At 35.2% G+C, this 24,271-nt stretch overlaps 2 protein-coding genes and 1 pseudogene across 3 annotated transcripts; 1 reads left to right on the top strand and 2 right to left on the bottom strand.

Annotated features, from left to right (window-relative positions):
• Positions 1–32: 32 nt before the first annotated feature.
• On the top strand, positions 33–5,870 carry LOC147387002 (SMAD/FHA domain-containing protein). Its single transcript, XM_086424127.1, has 5 exons — positions 33–401; positions 2,803–2,867; positions 2,959–3,019; positions 4,013–4,159; positions 5,514–5,870. Exons 1-5 carry the CDS (start codon positions 134–136, stop codon positions 5,621–5,623), a joined length of 651 nt encoding a protein of 216 aa, XP_086280253.1. The 5' UTR covers positions 33–133; the 3' UTR covers positions 5,624–5,870.
• A 1,291-nt stretch (positions 5,871–7,161) lies between these two features.
• On the bottom strand, positions 7,162–7,608 carry LOC147387001 (putative calcium-binding protein CML46). The gene has a single exon (XM_086424655.1). The coding sequence runs from the start codon at positions 7,606–7,608 to the stop codon at positions 7,162–7,164; it is 447 nt and encodes a 148-aa protein (XP_086280781.1).
• A 2,562-nt stretch (positions 7,609–10,170) lies between these two features.
• Positions 10,171–22,745, bottom strand: LOC147387000 (cyclic dof factor 1-like; annotated as a pseudogene). Its single transcript, XR_015171736.1, has 2 exons — positions 22,465–22,745; positions 10,171–11,696 (listed from the first exon to the last, which is right to left on the bottom strand). The product of XR_015171736.1 is annotated as a cyclic dof factor 1-like (transcript).
• Positions 22,746–24,271: the final 1,526 nt, after the last annotated feature.

Genomic DNA, 24,271 nt, shown 5'->3' with positions numbered 1-24,271 from the left:
TATCCCTTTCTAAGCAATTAATGGCTGCCCCTAGATATGCTTCAAGATCACTTAATTTGGACACACACTTTCGGGGCTTGGGCAGTGTTTTGAGCTCAAATTTTATTTTTATTTTTTACACAAAAATTTCCAAATGGAAACAACACCACAATTTCTCGCTTATAACAAGATCACAAAGCCTCTTTGTTTCTCCTCTTTTCAATCTCCAACCAACTTTCATTCTCAAAACTTCATCTCTGCTTCCAATTCCTTTACTTCTCAGTTCTTTAAGATCTTCCCAACAAAACAACCACTATTCCAGCTTAAAGTAAGGCAACTAAGGAATATAAGACCTGTAAATGCTTCTGGTGCTAAAAGCTCTTATTCTGAGAATGGAGAAAGATGGCTTCTTCAACCTGTAGGTTTGTGATTTTTGCCTTTTTTTACTAATTTTTTCAAGAAAATGAGTAGATGTGTATGATGCCAAATTGCTGCATTGGTCACATATAGTTGAAATATATACAATCTCAGTTAAATTTGCAATTTTTTTAGTATGGATTACATTTGGGTTTTTTATAATCATATTTCCCTAGAGAACTATAGTTTATCTCAGTTCCATTTTAATGGGCAGAAAATTTTCATGGGTATCAATGATAGAAAAAACCAGTTCAAGGGTTTGATCACATTAGTAGATAATTTACTCACTGAAATTTTGATGGGTTTTTATCACTTCTTCATTTTTTGTGGATAAAACAGTACATGGGTATTGGGTATCACTAAAGACAGAGAAACTGCACTTTCTCAAACCAGATAATTTTCTTTTAATGTATTTGTCTACGATTTCTCGATTAATCGACTAAACCATATTTGAATTTGAAAATATATAGTTTATTTACATTATCTTCTTGGTTTATCAGTAGTTTCCTATTGATTTCCTAATGTCTTTCTTGTTTCTTGTAAGTTTTGGTTGAATTTATTCACTTTTGCATACCATAAATGTGTTGACAACCATTTGCCCCAAAAGACCGATCTGATGGCACGATACGTGACACCCGGGAGTGGAGGCGGATAACACAACACTCAACACTCCCCCTCACCCATAAGGGTGGAAAATTCCCTCAAGGAGAGTTGAACCCGTGACCTATACGAACCTGACGCTCTGATACCATGTTGACAACCATTTACCCCAAAAGATCAATCTGACAGGGAAGACACAACTATGAATATAAGAGGGTCACAAGTCAACTGGGGCACAATACATGAGCATGTGACACCAAGAACGGAGGCAGATGACACAACACTCAAGAAAATGAAGAAACTGATTCATCTGGCTTTTTATATCCTGAAACTGGCTAATTACACAGTTTCATGTGTGCTTACTTGGGCTTTTATCACTTCTCTTTCTTTTGTTTAGTTTTAATTGAATATATCTTACTTGATCCATCATCAATCTTTTTATTTGATTATATCTTTTGCTTGTTCATCATCTTCTAATTTATATTATTTCGGTCCATTACCAATGTGGTAGTGTTACATCCTTTTTGTGATGATATGCTTTCATTCACATTCTCGAGTTTTTTTGGTTCTCTAATGGTTGGTCTAAATCTGTTTATCATTAATCAAGAGACAGAGACTGTTTCATGACTGAGAAACAAAGATTGAAACTCCACTGTGCATGAGTTGTTTTCAGTGGGTAGGCAAGACAGGATTGAATCCATGAACTTGTAATTGTCTCATATCAATTAAATGGGGATTCAATTGGATATAGTTGCACAGATTGGAACTAATCTAACTTTGTAGAGGACCATTCCATATATGGGTTGTGCAACATTACACCTAAACATGAGCACCTCAGTTACTATAAATTAACTATGGTTCCTCAGTTTTTAAATCTAGATGTTATAGTCACTCTCCTATGGGGGTGAGGCACCAGATCTGTAGCATTCCATCTCTGGTATGATTGGTCGGAAACAATTACTACTTTGGGCTCAATTCCACACTCTATGGTCTCTTACTTTTTAAGATATATTAATTACAGTCCATAATTATAACAATAGGTCTTTTCTCATAATATATAGTTCATAAGAAATATTGGAGAAATGTTATGAAAGATAACACAATAGGTCTTATGGCAACCAAACAACTACTCCAAAAGACCGATCTGATGGAGAAGGGGAGAACTATGAATATAAGAGCGTCGTGGGGCTTAACTAGGGTATGACACACCCAAGAATGGAGGAAAATATACACTCGACACTCCCCCTCACCCATAAAGGTGGAAAGATTCTAACCCTCGACCTATACGAACCTAGCACTCTGATACCATGTCAACCAACCAATACTCCAAAAGACCGATCTGATGGAGAAGGGGAGAACTATGAATATAAGAGGGTCATGGGACTTAACTGGGGTATGACACAACCGAGAGTGGAGGAAAATATACACTCAACAATCCCAAATATGGAATTGGGAACACGAATCCTATTTCCCTATTCCACTCTTTCTTGGGCCATATCTTTAGCCAAGGCATGTATCTTCATATCTTTTCTAACTACCTCCATGCTTGCAAACTTTTGACATTCATCTTGAGTTTACCAAAGTCTTATCCCAACGATATGGGGCAGCCATGAGATGGATAACATATTTAATCTCTTCTGTTAGAAAGCTAATTGTCAAGCACTCACTATACATATTAGATATTGATCCTTTCTGTGTCTTAATCTCTCTTTCCTTATGTTTATATGAACTAATAGTATAATATATGTGATACCTCTATAGTAGATGATAACCCAATCACTAATTTTATGTTCCTATGTATCATAGGTGATGGGGATTCAAGACACATTGGTTATCGAGTTCCCGCGCCAGAAGCATTTGAGATAGCTTCAGTAAGTGTTATTTTGTTGTCAGTATGCAATAATCTTCATGGAGAACCTAAAGATTTAATATATTAAATGGCCTTTTGTGGACATTCTTCAGAGTGTGGTAACTGTAGGCCGTCTTCCTGAGAAGGCAGATCTCGTAATTCCTGTTGGAACAGGTATTCCAATACTTCCAAATCCTATATGCTCAATAATCTCTATTTTGTACCAAAATCTTGGTAGGTAATTCTCTTTAAGAAATACTTGAATCTAAATGAGAGGATGATGGGAGTCATCCCTGTCCATTGTTGTACATGTGGGATACATGGTGGTGCGGACCCACTCTCGATGGGATGGGTGGGAGCCGTTAAGTTGATTTGAAGACTTGAATTATTTGATTTATTAGATCTTGAATTTTGATGAACTTTGTTTCTGGTCCTTCCATCTTGGAGATGCCATATATGCTTTAAAGATCAATTTGATGGTATTGTTGTAACCACTCAACCTATAGAATTTTACGGTTTGGTACATTTCTTCTTTACTAGTCCCAAACATAGTCACCAAGTTAGAATGCGGATTTAAAATGGCAGGGGAAAACTCTAGAAAAAATAGAAAAGTAACAAGAATAAAACAGGAAAGAAATGATAAATATGGAATATATATACATTTAATCTAATTTTTCAATATATTGTTTAGCAAAAAAAGACAATAATTGAATATTTATGCATGATAACAAGTTTAACCATCAATGTATCTTTTGAGCAAAATAACACATTATTGAAAAAATTATTAAAAAAACCATAAGATCGAGACATTCGCATCAAATCCACGTTAGGCAACATTTATGAACTAAATTACAAACAACCACAAGACCATCAAAATTAACCATAGGCGTACAAAAAAATGGATTTTTATTATTTTTAATTTGTTTTGGAAAAAAGCATTTAAAATGTAACAAATGAGTTTTTTATTGTTTTAATAATTAGAGGTACGCAGCGTGTTAAACAGGACTTTTCAACAAAACAAAAAAACCCAGACAAACAAAGTTTTTTGTTACTATGGTCCCAAAGAACACAATAAATTGTATGGTCACAATTGTTGGTTCTATTGTTAAGCAAGAAGATTCTTAAGTGGAACTATTGGCTTACCTGCTTCTGTCTAAATTTGAACAGTATCTGCTCTGCACGCTCGGATTGAGAAGAATGAAGGAAGTCTTCTGATCACAGACCTTGACAGCACAAATGGAACATTCATCGATGGAAAAAGGCTCAAACCCGGAGCAGTTGCCACTGTATCACCTGGAAATTGTATTACGTTTGGTACTTTTCTCTTACTTAATCCCATCCTTTGATTTTCACTTTGCTGCATTTGGAATGATTTATAAAGCTCTTACCTTTAAAATGCAAGGTTTAGAAACCTCAAGTTTGGTTTAAAATTGATGATATTCTTATTCGAGTCGGTACTCTTACAAGAATTTATCGACTTCTTGGGATTAAAGGCCTTATAATATTATTTATAAAGCTCTTACCTTTAAAATGCAAGGTTTGGAAACCTGAAGTTTGGTTTGAAATTGATGATATTCTTAGTTGTGTCGGTACTCGTACGAGTACTTTTGACTTCTTGGGATTAAAGACCTTATAATATGATTTCTACTTCTTTGAGTACCTCTTGGATTGGCCATGAACCAAGTTTTGCAATGTTTAGACCTAAAACTCCCATATACCGATATCGATATAGAAATTTGGTATGGGAATCAGGGATAGACTCCGTGTTATCTAAATTCATGACTCAAATATAGGTTTGACATATGGGTATCCTATCAATTTTCCACACACAAAAAATAAAATAAAAATTGTGTGTGTGTGGTGGGGGGTTAGATAATGACAAATGTAACAAAACTTCTTGTTATTTTTTTACTGTGATACTTGTTATAATATTCAATTCACACATTTTTTGTGGACAAGAAACATGAAAATTTATAGGAATAAAGAAAATTACAATGGTTCATAAGGAAATTGGAAAACCATATTGTAGGATTATCATGGTTATAGTGGTCACTATAAAAATTATAAAAGTGAACAGAGGTGGAGAGGTCTATTGTGTTTAACTCCATTTTTCTTTTCGTTCATTAACATCTTGGATGGTCCGTCCGAATTGTAGCCTTCATTTGGACTAAATCTTATGTTCTGATTCAACGGGCACTACTTCTTCAATCAAATGGTTAGACTTTTCACAGAAATAAGAGTTTTGGTTCATTCAACCAACCGACCAAACATTCAGTGTCACATTCTAGCAAACATCCATATGAGCAGGTAATGGAGCTTCAACTTTTTGGTTGAGAGATCCATTTCCCTTTTTCTAGTTCACAGTTACATGACCGTTGTTTAAAATTCCTCAAAAACCTGTTTTTCTTTTTTATTGTTGTGAATTATCGATCTATAGTAAGTCTACAAGGACAGTGCTTTTGTCTCCCTCTCTCTATCAATGATTTATAAACCACGTACAAATTTTCCCTGAGGGTTAGTCGGGTGTTCTAAGAGAATTGGATACCTCGGTTCAAAAAAAATAAAAAATCCTCCATTTTAAACAAATATGGACTAATGACCATAAGAATTTTTTGAGGCAATATCTTCCTATCCTGGGTTGATTGTGTTTTTTCCCTTTCGATTTTAGGGGATATCCATCTTGCAATGTTCCGTGTTTCGAAGATTGAGAATGTGGATCTTCCAAGTAAACCTGAAGAATCTGATGCCCCAGTCGAGAAACCCGAAACCGCGAGTTGAGAATCAGGTTAGTTCCTTGAAAAATTTATGTACACTATATTAAGAGTTATTGCAGACCACTCTGTTTTTACAATAATTTTTTTTTTTTTTTTTTTTTTTTTCTCTAATGTAAAATTATGAACATTAGTACACTATTATATTGTTGGTATTATGGAATTTGGAAATCAACTCCAGGTATACAGTTCATTTGTATTTAATAGTGCAACCCATTCTTAGGTTCATGCAGATTGGACCAAAATTGTTCAAATTGGTTTAATCAATGATTGCTGTCTACTCGATTATCTTCTTTTATTTCTATAAAAATTGACACCAAATATATATGGGAAATGTTCAACACCCTACACTTTACCAAATGTGTTTTGTCCTACATGGGTTAGAAGTTTTGGAATGGGCTGATTTTTGGTGAGGATTATATCTACTATTAGAAGATCCTCCTCACCAAAAATCAGCCCATTCCAAAATTTCTAGCCCCATGTTTACAAGTTGAAAAATTGTGGACCGTCCATTTTTTGTAAATCATTTTTGATGGGGTTAGAAGTTTTGGAATGGGCTGATTTTTGGTGAGAATGATCTCCTCACCATAGAGATCATCCTCACCAAAAATCAGCCTATTCCAAAACTTCTAACCCTATGTAGGACAAAACACGTTTGGTAAAGCGTAGGGTGGTAAAGGGGTTAGAAGTTTTAGAATAGGCTGATTTTTGGTGAGGATGATATCCTCATCATAGAGATCATCCTCACAAAAAATCAGCTCATTCCAAAGCTTCTAACCCATATTTTGAAAAATGTTTGGCACCAAACTTGGCAAACTTTAGGGCTGCTGAACCGTCCCCATATATATATATATATATATAGAGGGAGCAGTTCAGCAACCCTAAAGTTTGCCAAGTTTGATGCCAAACATTTTTTGTAAATCACTTTTGATGGGGTTAGAAGTTTTGGAATAGGCTGATTTTTTGTGAGGATGATCTCTACGGTGAAGAGATCATCCTCACAAAAAATCAGTTCATTTTGAAATTTCTAATCCTAGTTTACAAGTTGAAAAATCGTGGACCGTCCAATTTTTGTAAATCACTTTTGACGGGGTTAGAAGTTTTGGAATGAGCTGAGTTTTGGTGAGGATGATCTCCTCATAGAGATCATCCTCACAAAAAATCAGCTCATTCCAAAGCTTGTAACCCATGTTTTGAAAAATGCTTGGCACCATATGGGGCACCATAATGGGGCTGCTGAACCACTCCCTATATATATATATTGCAAAGTTTTTTATTATTAAAGGATTTGCTCACTAATGAAATTATATCATCTTTCCCAAACTCTTTATCTTGAAAAGATAATTTCAAAATGGTTCACAAACGTTATAATTGGTTGACAATTGAACCATGGGTTCTACAAAAATCAAAGGTTTTTAAGAAGAAAAAAAATCTAGTTTTGTTTGACCATGATCAACTTTACAATGATAAACATAACACACTGGTTTCTAAAAACTCACTCTTACTACTCTTCCAAAAAAAGAAAATAAAATGTTGGAAGAGAAACTATGTAACATTTTCTAACATTTTTCTGAACTCTTCAAAATTGATCCGACCATCTCCGTTTTCGTCAAAAGCACAAATCATCTTCTCACAATCTTCCAAGTTCAAACCTTCTTTGAATTCCAACCTACACAAGACCATCTGCAATTTGTTCGCGTCTATGTATCCGTCTCCATTCTCATCGAACACCGAGAAAGCTTCTTTCAATTCTTCTATTTCCGCTTCCTTATCCTCCAACAAGCGCGAAGCTTCTCTCAAAAGTGAGCAATGTCTATACTTCCCATCGTCACCGGAGCTTGAACTCCCCATGCCAAGTTTTCCCATCACTATATCGATATCGTTTCCTGTCAACAATCCTTCATAATTCCCACAAGACTTGCACTCTTCTTTACGAGAAGTTTCACTAATTCTTTCTTCATTCCAACCAAGTAAATCCTTCGTGGAGTTCATAACCCATATAATCTTGGCATAAAAGAGTAAGAATTCGATAAAAAGTTCAAAAAAACAATAAAACAACATCAACCCAACATAGTGTAGGATCAAAAGGGAAATGTGTTTTGTGCTGATTGTCATGTTTGCTCTTGGAGAGAGAGAGAGAAGATAGTGTTCATGCCCAAGGTGATGGGTTTTGCAAGGAAAATACTCTTCTTCATATATAGTATTATGTGTGCAAGTGCATGGAAAATACAAGGAAGAGTCCTCTTTTGTTGTTAATTTCAAAGTCTTTGAGGGTTGTTTTCGAAGTCCTATAAAGTCAAGAACGTAAAGGAAAAGTTGAGTTGGACGACTTTTCTTTAACTAGTGTTCCACGAAATAAATTGCTCAAGCTCACTGAAGCTTCTCTTTTCGTCATCTTTTAATAATATCTAATTGAATTTATTTCAAACCCGATCCAACTGGACCGGATCTAAGATTGGATTTTTATATGTTACCTGGTTCGATCGGTTCAAATTCAGGTTCGGAGTTTGTGGTTCGTCAATCTAAAATGAACCTGGTTCATAGAGAGGTAGGTAGAGAAAATTCGTTTTTGGGTTCGCTTGGTTTTCGAGTTCAGTATGTTGGCTTTGTTCGCTTGTGCATATATATAATTCAAGTATAAATACAAATAAATCAGTAATATAATATAAATTTTAAATATGAACAATGAAAAAAAAAATCAACTAAAAAAATATTTGATTTGCCGAACCCGACCAAAATTCGATGGATTCGTGATTTGCTTGATTTTACGAACCGTACCTCAAATTATTTCGCTTCGTACTGGTTCGAACTAGTAGCAACGAATTGGGTAACATAGGATTGGATCTTATCTGATTGGAAGTCACTTGATGTCAGATAGGACCCAAAAACCAAATTCAATGTCAAATTGGTTCGGCATCAACCATCCTCTAATTCAACAAGGACCTAATCCATGGTAGCGTGGTAATGAGAAATTATATAACCTATGTTATGTCTATTATGAAAATATCGAAACTTATCCAAATCAGAGCTTATTGTTATTGGATTGGATTTGTGGTAAGGTTTTGGGAGTCAATAAAGATCCGCTTCGAAGAAAACCATCAAAAGAATCCAATTTGGTAATCGATCTGAAGACCCTAGTGTGAAAGGAACATAAATATATCTACAATGTGATGTATGGGGTGGGACCATTCTTAAAGGGAAGATGATGACTTTATGAGGAAAATATTCATTTGGTGTGTTATATGAGTAATGAACACCTTTCGAAAATATTAAATGCGGCGTAAAAGGAATTGCAACAAGTGAACTTCCAAGTCACTTCGGCGGTCACATTTTTTAAAATGTGAAAAGTATGAGAATCTTTTTTTTTTTTTTTTTTTTTTTTTTAATAATTGACAAATAAGACTAGCGGAGATAACGAGATGGATGAGTAAAAATATCAGGAAAGAGGAATTAGAAATGAACATATTCTAGAAAATGTAGGAGTAATTTCAATAAACAATAAACAATTCAAAGAGAAAGACGGACAGCTGAGATGATATTTGGACTTGTTCAATAGAGAGACCAATTGCAAAGCCTCAGAAGAAATGTTCCAAGTGAAGGTTGTAAAAGAGTTTGTTTGATTTGAGCCCCGAGTGAGCTCTAAGATTTAACTTGGTTTTCTAAAGATTTGAGACACCTTTAAAGAAAAACCCGCATCTGACACACGCCCGTCATAAAACAATAGATCATTTGCATCGGGATACACATAATCATAAATCTTTTTAATGTATCCTGATGCAAATGATCTACAGTTCCAGGATGGTGGCATGTGTCAGAAGGGGGGGTGTCATATTATCATGATTCTTAAAAGAAAAGATTCAAGAGCATAGTCTTGAGCCTCTCCTCTAAGAACCAAATTCCCACAAATACATTAATGAAGTATAAAAACAAAAGGTTTTCACATATAACGTCTACATGTCATTATTCTCAGGTCTTCATTACCTCCCTCATGAATACGATACCATTCAGAGTGCAAAGAAACATCCATAACATTCAAGAATGAAATTTTAGCAAACGAGCATCACATGAAGATGAGAAAAATTTTAAAAAGATAAAAATTCATGATTTTCTGACTCGAAAATTTTCACTTGGTGTGTACACTGCTGACGTGACAAAGGCACAGAGCCATAGATCTTTTTCCTTGGGATAAACAAGAAGACGATCAGCATTTCGGTGCCCTCACCACGTCAGCTGAGTTACAAGCCAACTGAAAATTTTCGAGACAGAAAATCAATAGCAAAAACGAAAAGATATTTGCTCAACATCCAAACAAACAGATACCAATAAATAAAAAAAATAACATCCAAACAAATGGAGAGGGGGTTATCAAAACTTGGTTAGTGATTTAATTTTATCTTTAATAGTAATAGACTTGAGTTCAGAAATTCAGACCATCATTTCAGATGTTGTGGTACTCAGCACAGACCACAACCTTGTTCTTGAACTGATGAGAAAGTGAATTGCGATACCCTTTTCTCTTTCATTCTTTCTCCATCAAATCTGAGATGCACATAAGAGATGCAAATCTGGAATCTATGATTATGAAACTATTAGAGTAACACTAAATTCATTCTCTACTATATACAGCATAAACTCTCGAATAGTAATAGAGTTTACTGATTAATCGAAATACAAAACGCTGCAACAACAGACTCAACAGCTAACCAAAAGGAAGAAACCACTTTATGTGCTCTCTTGGAATGTATGAAAGCGAGACAAAGCAGCCGGATTTGCTTGTAAGACCTTTGCAGTATCTGATGCATGACAATTGCCTTCCATCTTAGGCTGGAAAGCTTTGAAAATACCCCCTTTTGTTATGGGTTCATTTTGATCAGGCTTAATACCCAAAGTATCCCATATAGAACTCTTTGCAGCCTCTTCTGGATTGTCGATTCTCAGGGTCTTGGGAACCCAAAAACACTTTTCCAATTTCTCTTCCCCCACAGCTCTGCAATGCTTGCCTAAAGTAGGAGACCCATCACTTGAACAGCCACTATTACTAGTCGATGATGAAGGTGATGACACACTTCTATTAGATCCAGTCTGTGGTAGGTTCCATGCTCTGAGAGCCCAATTGGGCATGCAGCTCCAATAGGAGGCGGCGGGCACAAATGGGAACGGAATGCTTGGTGTGCAAAAGGCAGGAGCAGCCACCAATGATGTGGAACCCGATTGGATCAGGTTGGGACTACCATTTTCTGGTCCATAAACTAGCTCAGAAGAGCATGGACCAGTTGCCATAGAGGCTGCATTGTTCCAACCCGAATTCCAAGGGTAAACCCATGGAGGAACAGAATAACACTGCAGAGGATGTGCAGGAGTAAGCCCATTAAAACATCCCTCGGGCATTTCGTTTTCATTGCAAGTAGAAGCCATTGCGGAGGATCCACATGAGGGTTCCTCTCCATTTTCTCCACAAATCATGACACCCATCTCTGCCTTTCTCTTCTTGTCTCCAAGGTCAAGGACAGTTGTCATTGATTCACAGAGAGGCGCATCAGGGCCGAACTTTAAGACTGTTTCATTCCCCTTAATAGGCCTTGAAGGAGCAGAAAGCCTTGGATACAAGAGCACTTGGTGATTAACCGAGTCAGGGGAATCAACCCAGTGGTCTGCATTCCCTCAGAAGACATCATTATGTGGCGGTATTGCAAGGCTGTGTGCTTAGTCTTCCTCCGTCCAGCACCAACAGGAACATTTCGCATTGTCCCTCCAGCAGTCCAATATCTTTGACAGTTCTTGCAGAAGTGTCTAGGTTGGTTAACGTTGTAATTGTTGTAGTAGCAGAATTTTGTTTCCAAGCTCTTGCAGCGAGGGCATTCGATGATTTTGTCTGGTTTCTTGAGAAGCTTCTCTTGGCCAGACATATCAGCTTCGACTTGGTCTTCTTTGAGGTCAGGATCCATTATTGCTTTATTCTCCTCAGTAGTAGGAGTTTGGTGGGTATCTTCCTCACCATTGTTCAAAGCAGAAGACATATCTGATTTGCAGGGCTCTTCCTTTGGGAAGTCATCAGCATCTGATGTATCTTTGCATGCATCCTGAAAGAAACAGTCAGATGGAAACATTGAAAATCAATCATTCATGCATTTGATCGTCATGAATTAAACATTTTGATAATTACTTGTGTAGTTCCTTTTAGATAACATTACAACCACAATATCGTATTGGAAATAATCTAGTTATTTTAGCTCTAGTTGTTATTTAGATATAGCTTTTTATTTAGCTTTTATTTATTTCTGATTTATAAGGGCACTTGTCTTTTTACTATTTTATTAATATAAATTCTGCCAAGCTCTCACAAAGAGACTTGACAATTATTCTTCTCAAATTCGTCTTAGTATCAAAGCTAAGGAATTTTGTCCCCCTCTTTGGTTCCCCTCCCTCTTCTTCTTCCTCCCTTTCTTCTCCTCTTTATTCACTAAACCCTAACCTCAGCAGCTTTCTTTGACCTTCTCCCCTTAGGGGTCTTTTATTTCTCTTTTTCTTATTCCTTTATCGCATGTTGTGATAGGATTTAATCACATGCTGCGATAACTTTTCTGCCTTGTGATACTACCTTACGCTAGGGTTTGTTAATTCAATTGGATAGATTTATGTGCTGCCAACAGCCACTATTAGCAGATTTCTGCCCCAGAACAGCAGCAGTTAATGTGTTTGGTAGATTTCTACCCCATGACCAACTCCTAGTAGCATATTTGTGCCCCACAACAGCAACAGTTGCTATGTTTGGTGAATTTCTGCCCCACAACAACAATAGTTGCTATGTTTGGTGCGTTTGGGGCTCTCATATGACCTACGATAAAGTGTGGAAACTGTGTTTGGTGCTGCCAACAGTGTTTGGGGCCTTTTTGTGACCTACAACAGAGTTTGGAGATGTGTTTGTTGCTGTCGACAGCAACTAGGTGATTTGTTGGGGTTGTGATACCCTTGTGACAACACTACATGGGTCTTTGATATATGACAGCAATAGAGATGCTGCCATAGTTTCTTTTGTCCTTGCTTCTACCCCTCGACAGTACTACCACAGAAGATCTCCCTTCGATCCAAAGTTTTATTGTTTATAGTGCACCATAACGACAACTCACGAGACCAAGGATTCCAACACAACTCTTTGAGCAAATTTCTCAGTCCAACGTATAATCAATGCCCTACTAGATGATCGGAATTTTTAGTCCTCGTCTCAGTCTGTGCAATTTTATTTGAGTAGTAGAGGTCTGGATGGCTTTTGGGCATCATTACTATACCACCTTTCACTGATCCCAAATTTAAACAATGGGAGATCGATAACTACATTATTCTTGGATGGCTATTTAATTCAATGGAGCAACAATCTATACAACGTTTATGTATCATGAAATTGTTCCGTCTTTAAGTTAACCCTCACTCAGACATATGCTCATGCTAGGAATAACTCGAGAATTTATGAGTTTTCCAAAGACATTGCCCAGGCTACTCAAGGAACACAGAGTATACCTGATTATTTTGGATTTCTCCAGTCCCGTTGGGAGGAACTCTCTCATTATGAGTATATGACTAAGTTATTTGCAAAAGTAGTCGGGTTTGTAGTTAAGAGGATTACTAAGTAGGCATATCAGTTTCTCATAGGTTTACATCCTGAGTTTAAAGTACTTCAGACCCAAATCCTTAATACCACTTCTTTACCTTCTTTATTTGAGATATTTGCAACCATTGACAGTGATGAGGAGCGTCGTCGTATTGTTCCATCTTAGACTCAGGCACCTGATATTTTCTATGTTCCTGTTACAAATCAGATGGCTTTAATAGCCAACTCCAATTTCTCTAACTTTCGGATCCCGAGATCAGGGAGTCGTGGTCGTGCCAGCCATGGTCGTGATAAAGGGAATGGCCTTACTTGCAGTCATTGTGAAATAATTGGTCGTGAGAAGGCCCGCTACTTTTAGCTCTATCCGCATCTGATACCACGATCTTCGTCCACTTCATCTTTGGGATAGTCTGCTCCTCGTGCCGCTACAGTGAAGTCATCATCCATTTCTCTCACTGATCATCCTTCCTCACCTAGCACAATTGATTTGCAACAACTACAAACTCAGATTGCCACTATTGTTTAGAATCAGATCCATGCTCACACTCACCCTCCTCGACAGTGGCCTCAGTTACTACGCCTATAAGTACATCATCTGCTTTTCATGTCACTCAATTTGACTTTGCTCCACTGACATGGGTTATTGATTTTGATGCCTCTGATCACATGACCGATGAGTCTAGTCATTTTACCTCTTACATCTATCCACAACAAGGGTACCATCCTCTTATCTTCTAAGATTTCACTAGACTCTGTGCTTCATGTCCCTCATTTATCTCTTAATCTTATGTCTGTGAATAGTAGTACTAGATCATTAAATTACGTCGTTATCTTTTTTCTTAATCACTGCATTTTTCAAACCTGACTTCGAGGAGGATTTTTGACAAGGGATATGAGAGGGATGGGCTATACTTGTTTGGATCTCAATCTATTGTTGTTCCGACTTCTATGCTTCCTTCCTTTGGGAATCACATGTTTTCTTCTCAGAGTCTAGATTTATGGCATGCTTGCTTAGAACATGTCAATTTTTAACACTGATGTCATTTATTTCCCGCTTTAAAAACTATTTGTAATTGACATAAATTTCAGTGCTCTGTGTGAACTTTCTAAACAACACGTACTTCTTATATTCTTTATATGCATCGAATTAATGAAATATTTGATTTTGTTCATTTTGATGTATGGGGGCCTTCCCCTATTACTACTTTTAATGATCATAAATATTATGTTACATTCATTGATGGTTATTCTCGTGATGCTTGGATTTATCTGATGCGTTTTCTTTTTGATGTACTTATTTTTGTCAACTTTCTTAAAATGATTCAAACTCAGTACAATATTACTGTTAAATCTCTTTGATCTGATAATGAGGGAGAATATATATCTGATGGGATTCACTCTCATCTTCAAGAGCATGGTATGTTTTACCAGTTAACTTATCCTTGTACTCCTGAGCAAAACGAGGTGGCAGAACATAAGAATCGTCATCTCATTAACATTGTTCGTTATCTTCTCCAATGAATATATGTTCCTAAGGCATATTGGAATATGACAGTCCTCACTGTGGCTTATCTTATTAATTGCATCCCTAATCGCATCTTAAAGGACAAGTGCCTCTTCATGTCCTTCAACCTGATAGTATATTTTTTCCTATTAAACCTCGAGTATTTGGGTGAAAATGTTTTGTTCAGGACAAGACACCTAATCGTACAAAAATTGGATGACAAAGCCATTCGATGCATTTTCTTAAGTTATTCCTTTATGTCCAAAGGGTATCAATGTTATGATCCAATTTCTAACCGTGTCATACTCTCTTGATGTTACTTTCTTTGAAAATGTTATATACTTTCATGCCACATCTACTTTGTAGGACCCCCCTCCTATTATGATGTCATCTCCCATTTTTCTTTCATTTTCACCAACACTTAAGGTCTACTCTCGTCGTCCTCGCCCCTACACCTTTGCCAACCTCCTCCTTGGATTCAGGTATATCATCTCCTACCTCCACACATATACATGTTATTATCCCTTCTATTTTTTAGTCTCACTTACCTATTGCCCTTCGCAAAGGTAAGCGGGGATGTGTTACTGATCATCCTATTGCTCAATTTGTTTCCTATCAGGGTCTCTCACGCCTACTTTGTACTCACTGATTCTATTCGAATTCCTCGATCTATATCAAAGGCTTTGCAAGACTCTCAATAGGCTAAAGCAACGGCTACTAAGATGGATGCTTTACAAAAAAATACCTGCGGGCCCGTCACTCTCCTATCTAGGGAGCAGACTATTGGTTGTAAATAGATCTTCACAGTGAAATACCTTGCAAATGATACTATTAATTGATATAAGACATGCCTAGTTGCTAAGGGGTTTATACAGACTCTCAAGAAAAGATTTTGGTGTCACGTTTGCTTTTGTCACCAAACTCCTCACTGTTCAACTTCTTATCTCTCTAGCAGCATGTAAATCCTGGCCACTTCACTAACTTGATGTGAAGAACACCTTTTTAAATGGTGATTTGACTGAAATTATTTACATGGACCCTCCTCTAAGGTTTCATCTTCAGAGGGAGTATTCTAGGAAGGTATGTCGCTTACTTAAATCTCTATAGGGCCCGAAGCAATCCCCGCGAGCTTGGTTTCAACGATTTTCTGAGGTTATTTTATCTATAAAATTTTCTAGATGTCACTCAGACTTGCTTTGTTCATCGAGTGGATGGTCGTTGTATCATTATTTTGGTATATGTGAATGACATTATTGTGACTAGAGATGATGCACAATGGATTGACAAAGTTAAAGTACTATTAGATTGTGTTTTTGAGGTTTAGGATTTGGGTCTACTCAAGTACTTCTTAGAGATAGAAGTGGTCCGCTCTCGTCGTGGTATTTCGCTATCTCAGTATAAATACACATTGGATATTCTTCAGGACATTCTGATGTTTGGTTGTCGTCTTATTTCCTCACATATAATTAAAATCATCTTAATGCTGACTCTAGTGATCTTTTATCGGATTCTTCTTATCAGAGACTTGTTGGTCGTCTTATTTATCTGACTAATACTAGACCGGACTTGTCCTTTGCGGTTAGTATGGTCAATCAATTCATGCATACTCCGCATACTTCTCACCTTGATGCTGTTTATCGTATCCTTCGCTACCTGAAGTCACGTCCTGGTCTTAGGCTTTGCTACTCTTCCACTGCTCATTGCATTTGTCTTATTTCACAAATGCTGATTATACTGGTTCTCTCACAAATAGGAAATCTATCTACGATTTTTGTACTTTTTATGGTGATAACCTTATCTGTGGAAAAGTAAAAAAAACAAAATGTGATTTCTCTTTTCTGCTGAAACTGAGTATCATGCTATGACTCTTTGGCACATATGAACTAACTTGACTTCATTTTTTGCTAGCAAAATTGGGATTTCCCGTTTCACGTTTTTTTACTTTATTCTGTGACAACAAATCTCCTATTATGCTGGCTTCTGACTCAGGCCTTCACAAAATAACTAAGCACATTGAGGTTGATATTCACTTTCTCAAGGAGAAAGTTCGATCTGGTAATCTTCAGACAATCTTCGTACCTTCTTCAGACAGTCTTGCCGACATGCTTACGAAGTCTGCTGGTCTGTCTATCACTAATTCTCATCTTGTCAAGCTGGATTTAATTGATATATTTACCCAGCTTGAGGGGGAGTATTGGAAATAATATAATTATTTTAGCTCTAGTTATTATTTAGATATAACTTTTTATTTAACTTTTATTTATTTCTGATTTGTAATGACACTTGTCTTTTTACAATTTTATTAATATAAATTCCTACCAAGCTCTCACAAAAAGACTTGACAATTATTCTTCTTATAGAAGGGTAATGAATGTTGAACTTCCCCCAATTATGGATGATGATTAATTAAGCATGTTGATGAAAGCTAACATCAATAATGAATTTACCTTTTTTTTTTTCAACCAACAAACACACACTAAGAATTATTCAAAGACCACAAAATTTGAGAGTTTAATAACCATAGATGCGTTGTCCGTATAGCTATAAATTTTCATATTGAGTTGATTACAACCCTGAATATCAATCGAACCAAGGTTATTACAAGCACTAAGCAGGACCTAAGTAGTGGATCACTTGAGACCTAGGCAAGGTTAAAGCAACAACAAATAATTAAATGTCAATTTTTTATATGTATGAAAAGTCATGCAAAAAAAAAAAAGAATATAACTGTCATTACCAAAATAATACCAAATTACCAACTACCAAGCAAGCTTGTATGTTGAGACAACTTAACATGTAAGAAAAACGAAAACAATGTAACCATAAATATTGAACTAATTTAATGCCTCTCTCAAATCTTTACTATTATATTAAGAGAATGCCGAAAAGGCGTTTGTTGATGCCAAGATTTGGAAGACCAAATTGACCCCACATTTATATTTAACCTTACTATTATCAAGGTCATATTCGTTAAAACGAATAAAGTTACAACCTCATGACCAAATAACTTTTTTCTGATAGATAAATACAAATTTTATTTTTTATTTTTTTATCGATAAAATGCAAATTGTGTTAAGGTGGTCAAGAATTGAAATGACCATTAAGAAAACAACATGAAGCTGCACACCCCGATTTTCTATAGAAGCTAAACTACAAATCCAACCCACCTACCCATGAATTCTTCAAAAAGACGCCTCTAAATTCTTTAAATATCTTACAGAAAAAATACAAAAAACCCATAATCTACGCAATCATAGCTCAAATGGTGCTCTCCTTATGCTCATGACCTTATAACCACATCAGTTAGTTTTTAGTTTTATAAAATTACTGAAATATCCTTTTATTAAGCTATCTTCAAAATAGCCTTAATTAATATATTAAATTAGAAGAATAATAAATACATCTTTACTAAATCAAAAAAAAAAAAAAAATCGTTGCAATATATTAATTGATAAAATATATATCTAAAAACAAAATATCTATTAAAAAAATAATGTAATTTAATGATGCATAAATCCTAAATTTGCAATACATGTGCGCTTGCACATGCCACAACTAACGTTCTTTAATCTTAGACACACCTCACAAGATTGGCTAAACATTGAGACACCTCCTATGTTCTAAAATTGATCGAATACATTTTTAGAATACAATTTCTACAAAAATATTACATAAAAGTATCATTTTAACCCCATTTTTGAAACCCTCGGTTAAAGTAGGTAGGGTCTATTAGCACTTGGATAGTCTAGGCAACCAAAGCAGGAACTAGGTAAGGCCTAGGCACAGTTTTTGACAACACTGAATTGAACACCACACCATATTTCTTTTTTTTCTCGTTCCTTGCTTCAATCGTTGCAAATCAATCTACAAAGAATAAAGTGGGTTAATTTCAAAATCCAAAAATCAACGAAGTAAACTATCCACGACTTAACTATGGGTGTCAAAATTTCACATATACCTCAAGATGAGCGTCAACACCAATTATGTTTTCCTCGAGAAATGTATTAACGTCAACTTAATGTTCTCAAAATGCCATTCTAGATGAGCCATATGCTCCCACACACTAAAACTCCATTAGCTCAGATAATGTTGACCAAAGTCAACAATTGAAACCAAGTAACATGACTTCACACCTTGGTTGGAATGTTGGATCGCATCCAAATTCAATATGTTAATAACTAACACCACTAGCAGTTTTATCATACTTTGCCAACTCAACTTAATTAACTAAACAAGGTTCTTGATGATAAATACAATTCATCGTGACTCTAATCTCTAACCTAGGTGTAACGAGAAGAATTTCATCACCAACTATTTCTCTTTGGTTGATGTAACATTGAACATGCAGCAAAACACCGTGGATTGTTTCCACAGCCGATGCATCATTGAAGGGCATCTTGTCACTTTGGCTTATCTTTTAGGCCGAGGTATCTCTATTTAAGGTTTGAACCATGAGAATTCCATGGTACACCAGCACTATAGTTTGACCATAGCTCCATGCAACTACCTCAACCTAATTCTTTTGTGCAAATAACTTGAAACTTCATAGCTTAGATTTGATGCTATCCCCTCACCTTGGATGAACTAAAATTTATGCCAAGGTAACATTGAGAAGTTGGACAATTGTCATTCCAGGTGCCACCTCAAACTCTTTAACTCCAAAACCTCCTTATAGAAAAAGTATCGAGTTTGTGAATTCCTACCACAGACTGCATATACCAAATAAGCTCTTTACTGACACCCCTTTTTGCAAACTTTTAGCCTTGAAAGTTTCATATGTCAGACCAACGTAACATAGCATGAATCTGAACACAAAAGCTTCTAGCGTCAGGGGAACTCCATATTAGATTTTTCGAACACCAAGCAGTTGATCAGACGCTTTACATGCAAGATAAGACCCTCCAATTAGCTAACATTTTTCCAAGTGTCTTTTTTTTTCCTTATAAAAGCTAAAGAAAAATACAAATAAGGGGATTGGCTCATTAATTCACTTCTTTCTCTCTTGTAAATGCAACATTAAATACGTTTCGCAATTCCTCCTTTGCCTTTGCCTGTTTACTATATTAACTTGATTGTTCAAGTTTACTTGACAAGCAATACACAGATGTTCCAACAACAAAGTTGCCCTGAGAAGAAAGAGTTCATTGGAGAAGAGGAAGTTACTCCGGAGAGGATAAAATCTCACATGAAGAATGACCCGGGGAGTGATTGTGATCATGTAGATTATTGTATGAATCTCAAGGAGTGTGACTAAAAAGTCAACACATAAACCTAAAAAAATCTACAATTAGCAAACTCTCAAATGCTTTTATACATTTTTATAGAGAGAAGTATTTCCAAAGCCATAGGATACAATTGATTAGGTGATGTTTCAAAATTTAATGTCGGTTCATTCATTGTAACCATATAAACCCATACGGAAATTCGGAGTGATTTGCAAATTAAAATTATGTGCCAACAGGTATTCGATCCCTTGACAAGAACCCCAACTTCAAAAACAAATTAACAGTGAAAGCTCAACCTTCTAAAAAAACAAAGAAAGCTCAGAACTTATATTGGGCTTCTTGCAATAAATAAAATCCAAAAAGAATTGCAAAATTTGGGTGACTTCATTCAGTGCTGAGACCTTTAAAAGAAAATAAAAAGGACTATAATTTTATTTTATTTTATTTTTGCTTCAAAAACAAATTAAATAAGATGTCTTTAATAAACAAAATCCACAAAAAGGAAAACTTTAATTATCTTTTTGGATCTCCTTTTCTATTATCACGATAGAGGCTTTTGTGATAATAGATCATTTGGGATTTTGATTCCACCATATTAAAAAACATTAAAAACCAAAACTTAACAAATCTGAGACCTTTGTTTTAAAATTAAAAATAAAAAAATAAAAATTGTTCAAAATTTCTGCAATAATCAAAATCCATGAAGGAAAACTAAAAATTCAACAACAACAAAAAAACAAAAAAAAAAAATCAAACCTTTACAAGAAAATAACAATAAAATTATATTTTTTTTATAGCTAGAAGAAGAAATGGACATCTAACAAACCTTGATGAACTCAAAATCAAATAAATGAAGGCGTATTTGATCAAAACCCTAATTACAAAAGAGGATTTAATGATTTCGATACCTTGTCTTGGGAATCCGCCGGAACTGACCATTCAAGATCGGATTTTTCTCCAGATTCAACAAGAATCTGACTTTCCGGTAACGGAATAGTCTTTCCAAAGAGTTTCATAGCCGGATCTTTTGACATCAAACATTTCTTATCTCTCGTTTTCTTCTTCTGGTTTCGAGAATCGAAGCACACATCCCTCAAAGAGAGACAGACTTTAAAACCCCATAAAACTAAACCTCTTTAATTTAAAGAAATAATTTATTATTTATTACGTATAAAAAAGAAAAGCGCCACCAACGTGACGGATGAAGACGAACAAAAGAGGGGAGCTTCACCTTTTAAGTTGTAACCGGCAAACGTCGGTTTTTTCTTTTTGCCAGCTGGCATCCGAATTAGCTAACATTTTCCAAGTGTCTTTTTTTTCCTTATAAAAGCTAAAGAAAAATACAAATAAGGGGATTGGCTCATTAATTCACTTCTTTCTCTCTTGTAATGCAACATTAAATACGTTTCGCAATTCCTCCTTTGCCTTTGCCTGTTACTATATTAACTTGATTGTTCAAGTTTACTTGACAAGCAATACACAGATGTTCCAACAACAAAGTTGCCCTGAGAAGAAAGAGTTCATTGGAGAAGAGGAAGTTACTCCGGAGAGGATAAAATCTCACATGAAGAATGACCCGGGGAGTGATTGTGATCATGTAGATTATTGTATGAATCTCAAGGAGTGTGACTAAAAAGTCAACACATAAACCTAAAAAAATCTACAATTAGCAAACTCTCAAATGCTTTTATACATTTTATAGAGAGAGAAGTATTTCCAAAGCCATAGGATACAATTGATTAGGTGATGTTTCAAAATTTAATGTCGGTTCATTCATTGTAACCATATAAACCCATACGGAAATTCGGAGTGATTTGCAAATTAAAATTATGTGCCAACAGGTATTCGATCCCTTGACAAGAACCCCAACTTCAAAAACAAATTAACAGTGAAAGCTCAACCTTCTAAAAAAAACAAAGAAAGCTCAGAACTTATATTGGGCTTCTTGCAATAAATAAAATCCAAAAAGAATTGCAAAATTTGGGTGACTTCATTCAGTGCTGAGACCTTTAAAAGAAAATAAAAAGGACTATAATTTTATTTTATTTTATTTTTTGCTTCAAAAACAAATTAAATAAGATGTCTTTAATAAACAAAATCCACAAAAAGGAAAACTTTAATTATCTTTTTGGATCTCCTTTTCTATTATCACGATAGAGGGTTTTGTGATAATAGATCATTTGGGATTTTGATTCCACCATATTAAAAAAAAACATTAAAAACCAAAACTTAAAAATCTGAGACCTTTGTTTTAAAATTAAAAATAAAAAAATAAAAATTGTTCAAAATTTCTGCAATAATCAAAATCCATGAAGGAAAAAACTAAAAATCAACAACAACAAAAAACAAAAAAAAAATCAAACCTTTACAAGAAAATAAAATAAATTATATTTTTTTTATAGCTAGAAGAAGAAATGGACATCTAACAAACCTTGATGAACTCAAAATCAAATAAATGAAGGCGTATTTGATCAAAACCCTAATTACAAAAGAGGATTTAATGATTTCGATACCTTGTCTTGGGAATCCGCCGGAATCTGACATTCAAGATCGGATTTTTCTCCAGATTCAACAAGAATCTGACTTTCCGGTAACGGAATAGTCTTTCCAAAGAGTTTCATAGCCGGATCTTTGACATCAAACATTTCTCTATCTCTCGTTTTCTTCTTCTGGTTTCGAGAATCGAAGCACACATCCCTCAAAGAGAGACAGACTTTAAAAACCCCATAAAACTAAAACCTCTTTAATTTAAAGAAATAATTTATTATTTATTACTTATAAAAAAGAAAAGCGCCACCAACGTGACGGATGAGACGAACAAAAGGATGGGAGCTTCACCTTTTAAGTTGTAACCGGCAAACGTCGGTTTTTCTTTTTGCCAGCTGGCATCCGAGTCAGGAGTTTGGGTAATTCTCAGCCACGAATTCTCGTGGCTGTAAATCTAACGTCTGACGTCATCCATCCATCGAACAAAAATATACAAGGAATAAAAGTGCCTTTCACCTTACACTACTATAGTCAATTGTGTTGATAAGATCAATGATTCCATTCTTTTACTGAAATGACGAATTTATCCTTTTTTTAATATTTTTAAATATAAAAAATTAGAGAAATTTATTATCGTGCCGACCTCTTTCTTACCTCTTCTTTTTAAGTTCGTGGTAAATCAATTTTACTTTATCAGTCACACTAGTATGACTAAGTGGGTGTTTGATTGATACCAATTGTAAAAGTTAGTAAGATTGGATTATCAAATTGACAAATTCAATTTCATAATCTTCTAGATTTCATGAAAGAATTCAGATTGATTAAAAATAAAAATAAAAAAAATTTTGAATATGATCGAAAGTGTTGAAAATTCATGGATACCAAACTTTCAAATTTAAAATTATAATACAATGGTAAAAATTAACTTTTTTTTCAAAGTTATTAGAATTTTATTTTTTATAGCCATGTGGCATCGGCGATTATGATCCACTCCAAGGTATGTTAAGTAACAAAATTATATGGGTCAATTTGAATTTATGATGTGAATCCTCACTCCAAGGTTTGTTGGATAATAAATTATTTTTGTGAAATTCATAGTTTAATTTTCATTTAATATTTCATTCATTTATTATTGAGAATAAGTGTTGAACTCAAGACCTCTTTAGTGTTTTATTGTAAAAAGTAGCACTTTCCTTTTTTGGTGAAACATAAAAGAACTCTTTTCTTTTTCCTTTTTTGTTTTACTTTACTTTATTGGTTTTGAAAGTTATAAAAACATCTCTTCTTTCTTTAGTCCCACATCGGGTAAATACAAGAAAAGTTATCAACTTATTTATGATCTATCTCTCTTTAATGCTTGAGTATGAGAGAGAAAGAGACTGGGCCTCGCGCGCACATGGGGGCTCAAGGCACTGTGGGACTGCAGCCCATTGAGTTTGGGGCCAACCCGTCGGAAAATCTTAGTGCGCGTGTGCACATCCTATGAAAAAGGATGACCCATATAGTCACATTACTTTTATGGACATAGATATTGGTTTTGTGCTTGTTAAAGAGACTCCATAAAAGAGTTCCCTTAAGGCCACAACCTTGATGTATGCATATATGGTTAGAAACTTAGTGTTTTACCCCATAAAAAAAGTGACACATTTCTTCAGTATTGCCATGCATGTGTGAGTGTCTACAACATGATGCATGAGATATATAGAAAATGAGAAAAAAAGCTTCAACCCCCACCTTTTCGATCTAACCATAGTTCAACTTATCGAAGATGGAAAAGGGTATACATTTCATTCTAATGGATCTCTAAAAAGAAAAGAAAAGAGAGGGATATAA

Source organism: Akebia trifoliata, chromosome 14 (genome assembly GCF_017979445.1).
Source record: "Akebia trifoliata isolate Shusen 1 chromosome 14, ASM1797944v1, whole genome shotgun sequence".
NCBI classification, from domain to species: Eukaryota; Viridiplantae; Streptophyta; class Magnoliopsida; order Ranunculales; family Lardizabalaceae; genus Akebia; species Akebia trifoliata.
This window is presented reverse-complemented; position numbering and strand designations above follow the sequence as displayed.